Genomic DNA, 10,520 nt, shown 5'->3' with positions numbered 1-10,520 from the left:
GGTATATGTCACCAAGCATTTGTCAAAGCACATAGCGTGTACAATACCCAGCATTAACCCCAAAGTAAACTATAGACTCTGGGTGATAGGATGATGAGTCAACACAGGTTCATCAGTTGCAAAAACTATACCACTGTGTTGCTAGCAATTGATAGTGGGGGATGCTGTGTGTGGGCTAGAGGAGGCTTGTATATGAGAACTCTTTATTTCCTGCTCAATTTTACTGTGAACCTAAAACTGCTCTAACAAAGTATTGAAAAAAAATCCTCTGTACTTCACCTATTCAACCTGGAAAATATTAATCTGTTTACTGTCTCTGAACTTTATTTTTTTTAAGATTTTATTTATTCACGAGAGACACAGAGAGGGAGAGATATAGAAAGAGGGAGAAGCAGGCTCCCTGTAGGGAGCTGATTGCAGGACTCCATTCCAGGACCCTGGGATCATGCCCTGAGCCAAAGGTAGATGCTCAACCACTGAGCCACCTGGGTAATCCTGTCTCTGAACTTTAAAAAGTTCTTTTAATTTAAAACATATTTTAAAGTTTTAGAGCTTTTAGGGGCACTTGGCTGGCTCCTACAACTCCTGATCTTGGAGTAGTGAGTTTGAGCCCCACACTGAATGCAGAGCTTATTTACATAAAACTTAAAAAAATAAAGTTTTAGAGCTTTTCTAAATTGATTGGAATTTGTAGAAAGTGAGTATGTTTTTTTGGAAATGAGTGTCTTTGACCTTAAAGCAGTTACAGTTGTTATTCGTAATCACACTTGCAACTCAAAGATTTGGGGCCTGTCAAAGTACCAATAGTATCTCTTTCTCTCTTCTCTCTTTTTTAGAGAAGGAGGGTTGTGGGGGAAGAAGGGCAGAGAGAGAATCTTAAGCAGGCTCCATGCTCAGCACTGAGCCCTACATGGGGCTCGATCTCACAGATCATTATCTGAGCCAAAAACAAGCTGGATGCTTAACCAACTGAGCCACCTGAGCATGCAACGTCTTATCATTTGTAGTTTAAAAAAAAAAAAAAAAGGCAAGTAATGAAATTTCCAGAAAGGCTAAGTCATTTCTCCACCTACTTTTGCAGGTTTCCGTGCAATTCATCAGGGGATAGCCGGGACTAATTATTTTGAAAACTTTTTAGCCTGCTAATTTCACCATGCCCCACATTCTTGTCATTTCTCATTTCTGGCCATAATCCAAAATATAAAACGTTTTTGGAGGTTTATTTATTTATTTATTTTTCTATTTTCATTCCCTTGACCTAATATTCCACCGTTTCCCATCCTAATTTTGTCACTAAACCCTCTGGAACGCCTGTAACCCGAAATACCTGAATCTCTAAACTCTGCAGAATACTGGTATCCCTTGTTTTTCTAAAGTTCATGTTACACCACCTTGCTTTTATGCAAGACCTACATCAGTACTCGTTTTTGCTAACAGAAAAAAAAATATACAGATTTTTACTGTTACAGAAAGAGGTGAAAAGTGAAAATAACATTCCGTGTGTGTTCTGCAGCTAGCTGTTACAGACGCAGCAGTAACCCTGGGCATCAGTTGCACCGCAGAGCTCCTTTCCGGGGAAATATAAGGCATCTGAATATCAAGCCCTCAGGGCTCTGACCCCTGTGAGCATCTGCACCTTAGGTTATTTTGTGCATCCATTAACATGAAAGTATCAGAAGAGCTTAAGAGAATTCATTTGTTGGGTCTGGGGCAGCTCAGAAAAAGTTTCCATGGAAACTTACGGTAATTGCTTCTTTTATGCCATTTGAGCTTAGGAAAGGTTTTATCAGAACCTCTACTTTCTGACAGGCCAGGGAAACCTGTACGCCTCTACTTCCCGGGCCTGACAGAACCTTTGATTGGAGGGCTCGTTTCCACTGGCTGCTTCCCAGGGTTCCCAGGGTTCTGGGTGTTTGACTTACTTCTTACTGAGAACTCTGGCTCCGCACTCCCGAGTTTTCCAGTTCATTCTGGATCCTGCCATTCTCCTGGGTGACTTTCTTATTCACGAATAACTTTTTTTTTTTTTAAAGATTTATTTATTTATTCATGGAAGACACAGAGAAAGAGAGGCAGAGACACAGGCAGAGGGAGAAGCAGGCTCCATGCAGGGGGCCGCGCGGGACTCGATCCCGGGTCTCCAGGATCACACCCCGGGCTGCAGGCGGCGCTAAACCGCTGCGCCACCGGGGCTGCCCTCCCTTCCGTTTTCAAGCCCGCCCGTGTCCCGGGGTGGGGATTGGACATTGACCTATACTGACTCGGGGCCCAGGAACTGTGGATGGTTTCTCCGTTTTTCTCGCTTTCCCGGTTATATTTCTTTTTTTTTAAACCTTTAAAGATTCTATTTATTTATTCATTATAGACAGAGAGAGAGAGAGCGAGAGAGAGAGAGGGACAGAGACACAGGCAGAGGGAGAAGCAGGCTCCATGCCGGGAGCCCGACGCGGGACTCGATCTCGGGAGTCCCGGATCACGCCCTGTTATATTTCAACAACAAATTCTCCCCGTCTTCATTACAGCAACAGCAACGCCCACTCAGCCGTGAGCCGGGCCCTCCCGCTGCGACGCGCTCCCGGGAAGCGCATGCGCAGTCGCCGTCGCGTCTCCGGGCGTGAAGGGCAGGGGGCGGGGCGAGCGCGGCGGCGCGCGGGCAGCTGGCGCGGTGCAGTGCGCGCCCCGGCAGCCGCGGGGTCCGGGTGGGCTGCGGTCCGGACGCCGCCCGCGTCCGCCCTCTTCGGAGGTGGGCGGGGCCGGCGGAAGAGACGGGCCCTGTCGGAAGCCATGTTTGTGGCGCGCAGCATTGCGGCGGACCATAAAGATCTCATCCACGATGTCTCTTTCGACTTCCATGGGCGACGGATGGCTACCTGCTCCAGCGACCAGAGCGTCAAGGTGTGCGCGAGGCTTTGGGCGGGGCGAGCTCGGAAGGGGGGTTGGGAGAGCACACCTGGCGGTTAGAGCGGAGGGAGCGGCGCTTGGAGAGGGGACTCCTCCCTTCCCCATTTTGAGGTGCGCCGCTGGGCACGACGTCTGGAGCCCACGGCGGGCGGGCGGCGGGCGTCGTCCGCCATCCTTGTCCGCGTATTGTGGGGTCACAGACACCCCGGGGCGAAGGCACGTGGCCCCGCGCCTGCGCGGAGGGGGAGGGCGGGCGTCGTCGCCACGTGCGCGCCCCCGCCGCTGGGCCTTGGGCGCCTTGTTCCGGGCGCAGGCTCGGCTCCCGGAGGGCGGGAGCGCCGTGGCGTCGTCAGGCGGGGCGGCGCGGCCCGGCCGAGCCTCTACCGCGCGTCGCTTCGGCTGGCGGACCTTGCCCTGCGGCCCGCCGTGCGGTTAGCTCGCCTTGCCCCTGTTTGGGGGATGGTCGTCTTGTGCTTAGGGAGGAAGCTCAGCTCTCTTCGCGATGGAAGGAACGTGAACCCATGTATATCTGGTGACGGTCTCCACTCGCGATTGAGAAAGTGGAGTGTCGGTGTCTGTACCCTGCTCTGACTTTCTGGATGTAGGAACTGCAGATATTATGGAAAATGATAATGGACTTGAAGACGGAAGCCGGAGTGTGGATGATGTGCGTCCTCGAGGACTTGGAGATCACACGATCTGAAGGACAGTTTAGACCACCTGTGTTTCTCAGACGAGTCGGATAGCGCTGATTCCCTCGGAGAGCCTCACTACCGACAGCTAGCTTCCGGGGCCTGGGCGGCTCGGCGGAGCGCGCACCCCGCATCCCGGCTCTCGGGGTCCTGACCCGAGGCGCCCCGCCCCGCCCCCCTCGCTCCGCCCCGCCCCCTCGCTCCGCCCCGCCCCACTGCACTTGGGCGTCAGTGCTTTGGCTCACTCTCTCCCCAAGTAAAGAAGCACCGTCATCCGCTGTTTTCTTCTGAAAAATAGTGTTGCCAAATCTATGGAATAACTGTAGCGTTGTGATTCTTTCTAAAAGGTTTAAAATCACTTAAGTCTTTTGAAATTGTGGTAAACTAATCATCTTAATACGCCATAGTTAGCACAGCATCACGTTGTGCTGTCATCGCCACTATACATCTCTGGAACTTAAACTAAAACTCCTTCCCCACAACCCCCAGCCGCTAGTCACTTCTAATCCTCTTTCTTTATAAATTTCACTGCTTGGTAGCTCATATAAATGTAACCATCCAATATTTATTCTTTTGTTAGTGGTTCATTACACTTATCAAGATGTTTTCAAGGTAGCATGTATCTTAATTTCGTTAAGATTGAATATTTTGGGGATCCCTGGGTGGCGCAGCGGTTTGGCGCCTGCCTTTGGCCCAGGGCGCGATCATGGAGACCCGGGATCGAATCCCACATCAGGCTCCCGGTGCATGGAGCCTGCTTCTCCCTCCACCTGTGTCTCTGCCTCTCTCTCTCTCTCTCTGTGACTATCATAAATTTAAAAAAAAAAAAATTTATTAAAAAAAAAAGATTGAATATTTTGTATGTGTACACATTTTGTTTATATATTCATTTACTTGTCGAATATTGCATTAATGTCTGTGAAGTGAATAAGCCAAACATTTTTTTCCTTATCCATTTATTATGGAGTCTTTCAATCTTTCAATTTGTAGGTTTTGTCTGTCTGAAGTAGCATTGCACCGAAAATCTTCATTATTTTAGCTTTTCATGTGTTTTGAAGGATTTCTTTAACCTCATTCAAGTAGAGAAATTAGTGAATATTTTAAAAGCTTTTGTGAATAATTGCCAGATTGCCTTTTCCAAGGTTATACTATTTTACACTGCCAGTTAATAGGGTCATTATCCATGTTAGCCATTATTAACATTTTTTTCTTTAATTTTGTGGTAAAGGGGATCCCTGGGTGGCTCAGCGGTTCAGTGCCTGCCTTTGGCCAGGGGCGTGATCCTGGAGTCCTGGGATCGAGTCCCCTGTCAGGCTCCCTCGATGGAGCCTGCTTCTCCTTCTGCCTGTGTCTCTGCCTCTCTTTCTCTCTCTCTCTCTCTATATATATATATATATGTATATCATGAATAAATAAAATCTTAAATAATTTTGTAGTAAAATACACATAATTTACTATCGTGACCATGTTTAAGTGTATAGTTATGGGGTATTGAGTACATTCATGTCTGTGCTACTATCGCCACCATTCTATGTACAGGACCTTTTCATTTTGCAAGACTGAAACTCTGTACCCATTCTCCCTGTCATCACCCCCTGGCAACCAACATCCTTCTTTCAGTCTCTATAAATTTGACTACACTAGGGATCTCATGTAAGTGGAATCATACAGTAGTTGTCTTTTTTGTGGCTGGCTTATTTCACTTAGCATGGGGTCTTTGAAGTTTGCACATGTTGAAACATGTTAGAATTTTCTTCCTTTTTAAGGCTGAATATTCCATTATATGTATTATAAATACTTTTTAAATTTTGCTTATCTTTCAGTGGACTTGGGTTGGTTCTAGGTTTTGTTTTTTTGTTTTGTTTTGTTTTGTTTTGTTTTTAATTGAAGTCGATTTGCCAACATACAGTGTAACACCCAGTGCTTACCCCATGAAGTTGCCCTCCTCAGTGCCTGTCACCCAGTTACCCCCCCACCCCGCCTTGCTTCTAGGTTTTTGGTATTGTGGGTAATTTTGCTAAGACTGTGAGCGTACAAATACTTCTTTGAGACCCTGCTTTCAACTCTCTTTTGGATATATACCCAGAAGTGGGATTGCTGGATCATGTGGTAATCCTATTTTTAGTTTTTTGAGGAGTTTATCACTACATTCTTTAAGTAGTTAAAAGGTCTCATTATTTTATTTTTTATTTATTTTTTTTTCTCATTATTTTAATGTATATTTTTTGTTGGTGGTTAAGATTCAATTTTGCTTTTGTTTATTACATATACAGTTGGTCCTCATTATTAGCAAATTCTGTATTTGTGAATTTACCTGCACTCTACAATTTATTTATAACCTCAAAATCAGTTCTCCCAGTTATTTGTTGACATGAGCAGAGTAGCAAAAAATTGAGGTCGCCTGATGTACATTTTCCAAGCTGAGGTTAAACAGAGTGATGCTGCTTTCTTATTTGGGCTTTCATTCTGTAAACAAGTATCCTTTTCATTGTCTATTTTGTGCTGCATTTTTCACATTTTTATTTGTTGATTTCACCGTCTAAAATTGTCCCCAAGTTAGTGCTGCTTAGTGTTCTTATGTGCAAGAAGGCTGTGATATGCTTCACGGGGAAAATGTATGTGTTAGGAAAACTTCATTCGGACAGGAGTTGCTGTTATTCCAGCGTTAATGAATCTATAATGTACACTTAAAAGGTGTCTTTAAACAGGTACATTGATTGACAGATATCTTGTGACCATAGGCTCCTGTGAATCTCACCTTATATTTTTCCCTTGGCTGGGAGCAGTGTTCCTTACTTGCTGATTCAATTTTTACAGCAACATTGTAAAACACTACTACTACAATAAGAAGACTTGACTGCAACTGTATTTGTCTTTGTTACCTATTAGAGCAGAGATCCTTGACGCCCTCAATGCTTGGCCTGATTTCTGGCACTCACCAGGTTCTCAAGTCTCTGAATGAATGAATATTTACTTACTGGATGTGTTGTTTTGTGAATTTATGTTCACTTCTTTTGCCCTAATACTGATTCCATATTAATTTTTTCATGTTTGTAGGAATATTTTGTATAAAATATATCTTATTTTCTTATAGGTCTGGGATAAAAGTGAAAGTGGGGATTGGCATTGTACTGCTAGCTGGAAGGTTAGTATTTTTACGGTACTTTTTTTTTAAAAATTGAGATGTTCACTATTTGATGGCATCATTGACTTGCTCTTCATCTCTGAGAAAATTATAAAATGCATACTTCTTTTCCTAAAATATTTTTTAACTATTAAAGTAACAAAAATATACTTAAGAAAATTTGAGAGTAGGAAAATGTGCAGTTCTCTAGCATTCTAATATAACTATTTTTAGTATCTTGGTATTATTTTTTTTCTTTGAACATGTATATATTTTTTAAGCCCTAACACAGGGCTTGAATTCACTTTCCTGAGATAAAGACCCGAGCTGAGATCAAGAGTAAGACTCTTAACTGACTGAGCTATTCTGCATATTTTTAATAGTTGTGATGTTTGGTACAGGTTCTATTTCTTTTTTATTTTTTTATTTTTTTTATTTATTATTATTTTTTAAATTTATTTATGATAGTCACAGAGAGAGAGAGAGAGGCAGAGACACAGGCAGAGGGAGAAGCAGGCTCCATGCACCGGGAGCCCGATGTGGGATTCGATCCCGGGTCTCCAGGATCGCGCCCTGGGCCAAAGGCAGGCGCCGAACCGCTGCGCCACCCAGGGATCCCCTATTTCTTTTTTAAAAACTGCATTACTCAGGTAGAATTTTACCTAGCCCTAGCACCACTGAACTATTTTCTTTCTCTGTAGTTTTACCTTTTCTAGACATTGTATATAAGTGGAATTCTACAATATGTAGTTATTTATGGTTGGCTACTTTCCTTTTCCTTGAGGTTCCTTTATGTTGTGTGTATCAGTAGTTTGATCTTTTATAAACAATTAATAGCACTTACTACATTACAGTGTTTACCATCAACTCTATTCCAAAACTACATCACTCTGAAAGGAAACCCCTATTTCTTGCTTTTCAGTTTAGCAGCTTATTTCAGAAATACTTTTTTTTTTTTTTTAAGATTTTAAAAATTTATTTATTCATGAGAGACAACACAGAGACAGACAGACACACAGGAAGAGGGAGAAGAAGCAGGCTCCATGCAGAGAGCCTGATTCGGGACTCGATCCCGGAACCCCGGGATTACACCCTTAGCCAAAGGTAGACGCTCAACCGCTGAGCCACCCAGGTGTCCCCGGAAATACTTTGGTGGATTTTAAAGTGTCTTAAAAAAACATGAGTATAGCAGTAAAACATAAGTATACCAGTCAATATGCCCTGTTCTTTCAACTGATAACTGATTTCCTTTTTATTTTGATGAACATCTCTGTGTAATCTTTATGTCTTTAGTTAGATTGCGCTTTATTGGAAATCTAATAATTAATAAAATCGCGCCACTCTAGTGCATTTTTTACCTAATAGCCTGTATAAGAATTAAAAGTGAAACAAAAAAGACTAGACAAAATAGAGGATAAAAAATAAGGGTGCAAAGTTTGCCTTTGGATGACATAATTTACCATGTAGAAATTACATGATTATGAAAGTGTCCTGAGATTGTTGAGTGTAAAAGTGTTAGATATACAATAGTGTAAAACAAACTTTATCAACATTATTGATGGACTGATGCTATTGTCATGTTGTGTCTTTACTGGAAAGTACAAATGAAATTCTGTGGATGTGAATTGCTTTAAGACCTATCTGTTCTTTGCTTTTTTGGTCAACATGAAGAGTTGAATAGTAATTTGACAGTTTTCAAATAGTAAAGGTAATGGTACTGAGCTTTAAAATATTTTCTCAGAATACAAGGATTTGGGCTTTTCTAAGTTTGATCATTCATTGCCTCTTTTCCTAGAATAGTCCATTGTCTAGCCAAGTATCAGAATCATTGTTTTATTGCTACAGGTTCTATTTATTAGGCTTTTGAAGCAAATAATTTTGATTAGTCTTATTTATTTTATCAGGTGGCTGTTTCCTGTCGAGAGAATTTGCAAGTAAAAACAAAAATGATGAACTGGTAGATCTTCTTTTTAAACCCTGGTTAGGATAAACTCTGAAGAAGTTAGTGTTGGAAGAGGTCAGCTTTATCCAGCTGGATTTTTCTTCATTAGTAAAATGTTAGAAGAATTTGACTCTAGAAGGGCCACAATCCTATCTAAAAGTTAAAAATTTCTGGAACTTACCTTTTTATTTAAACGTGAAATTGAATAGCTTTCTGTTCTTATTGAAGTAAAAATATCTGTACTGTTTACTCAAGTAAAACTTTATATGTGTGAAATGTAAAGTCAGGTTTGTTTGTTTTTTTTTTTATAATTCCTCAGACACATAGTGGATCTGTGTGGCGTGTGACGTGGGCCCATCCTGAATTTGGACAGGTTTTGGCTTCTTGTTCTTTTGACCGAACAGCTGCTGTGTGGGAAGAAATAGTAGGAGAATCAAATGATAAACTGCGAGGACAGAGTCATTGGGTGAGACATTTGTTGGTTTTCTGGGAGTTGGGAGGGTAGAGTGGGGGGGAGGAGTGCATGAACATCCCAGGAGCATGACTTTCCAAGAATGCTTCAGGCACTTGATGAGAACAGTGGTAACATCTTTATATTTACTAGTTCCATTTTTTCTCTTCTATGTTTTTCTCCTACTTGTTTAATTTTTTAAAAAAGATTTTATTTATTTATTCATGAGAGACACAGAGAGAGAGAGGCAGAGACATAGGCAGAGGGAGAAGCAGGCTCCCTGAAGGGGACCTGATGCGGGACTGGATCCCAGGACCAGGGATTATGCCCTGAGCCAAAGGCAGACTCTCAACCACTGACTGAGCCACCCAGGCGTCCTATGTAAATTTAATTTTGTCTCGGGCCTGAAATGGTACTCAGGAGCACTCATGGCATTGTTTAATTATAACTTTTATGATGAATCTTCAGTATTTGCTTTGTCATACAGTGAGTGCCTTCTTTTTTTTTTTTTTTAATTTTTTAAAGATTTTATTTATTCATGATAGAGAGAGAGGCAGAGACACAGGCAGAGGGAGAAGCAGGCTCCATGCAGGGAGCCCGATGTGGTACTTGATCCTTGGTCTCCAGGATCGCGTCTTGGGCCAAAGGCAGGTGGTAAACTGCTGCACCACCCAGGGATCCCCCAGTGAGTCCCTTCTGAAAAGCCATTAAAAAATTGCTTTTTCTCTTTTGTGGTTACCTTTGCTTTCTTATATACTCTTTGCTTCTGCTGTTCTAGCTCTCTCCCAATTGGATGTTTGAATTTTAACAAGAGTGTAGTGTATTAGTCATGTTCCTTGTTTATAAAGTGAGAGAATTGAACTAGATTATCTTTAAGACTCATTCCAATGTTTTCTTTTTTTTCCCTCTTTGTTAGAGTAGGTGCAAGGTATGAAATGCAGAAGGTGCAAATGAATGTATACGGTGATAACTTCCTCCCTTTGGCCTGCTTTCTAGAGGCAACCACTATTAGGAATTTTTTCTGTATCCTAGATATATTCTCTGCTTTTTTAAGGGTATAAATACACCCTTTTTAAGGGTATTTTCTTCTCTGTTCCTAATAGTCCTCTCCTCCTTTCTCCCAATACTAAAACTTGCATGTTGTCAATACTACTATTTTTTTTCTGCTGCATTTTAGAAAATGTAGAATGTACATATTTATTGTGTAACTGCAAGTGTACAGTTGAGAGGCATTCATTACATTCACAATGCTGTCACCAATATCTATATCAAAACTTCTCATCATTCCCAACAGAAGCTCTTTACCATTAAATAGTACCTCCTCCTTCCATTCCCCCAATACCTGGTAACCTCTATTCTACTTTATCAGTTTGACTGCTCTAGGTACCTCATAAGTGGAATCATACAGTA

At 42.2% G+C, this 10,520-nt stretch overlaps 1 protein-coding gene across 3 annotated transcripts in view; it reads left to right on the top strand.

The window, feature by feature from the left end:
* The first annotated feature begins 2,128 nt into the window (after positions 1 to 2,128).
* Positions 2,129 to 10,520, top strand: part of SEH1L (SEH1 like nucleoporin) — a 31,405-nt gene continuing 23,013 nt past the window's right edge. Inside the window, exons 1-3 of one of the 3 annotated variants that reach the window (XM_041764753.1) lie at positions 2,135 to 2,895; positions 6,688 to 6,738; positions 8,979 to 9,125. In XM_041764753.1, coding sequence (XP_041620687.1) covers positions 2,431 to 2,895; positions 6,688 to 6,738; positions 8,979 to 9,125 — 663 coding nt within the window. In that variant the 5' untranslated portion in view covers positions 2,135 to 2,430. Of the gene's footprint in view, positions 2,896 to 6,687; positions 6,739 to 8,978; positions 9,126 to 10,520 lie in introns of all 3 variants that reach the window. The other 2 variants (XM_041764755.1, XM_041764754.1) reach the window with 2 other exon arrangements.

The sequence above is a fragment of the Vulpes lagopus genome, chromosome 1 (genome assembly GCF_018345385.1).
Source record: "Vulpes lagopus strain Blue_001 chromosome 1, ASM1834538v1, whole genome shotgun sequence".
NCBI lineage: Eukaryota > Metazoa > Chordata > Mammalia > Carnivora > Canidae > Vulpes > Vulpes lagopus.
The sequence above is the reverse complement of the archived record's forward strand: the minus strand, read 5'-3'. Positions and strand labels throughout refer to the sequence as shown.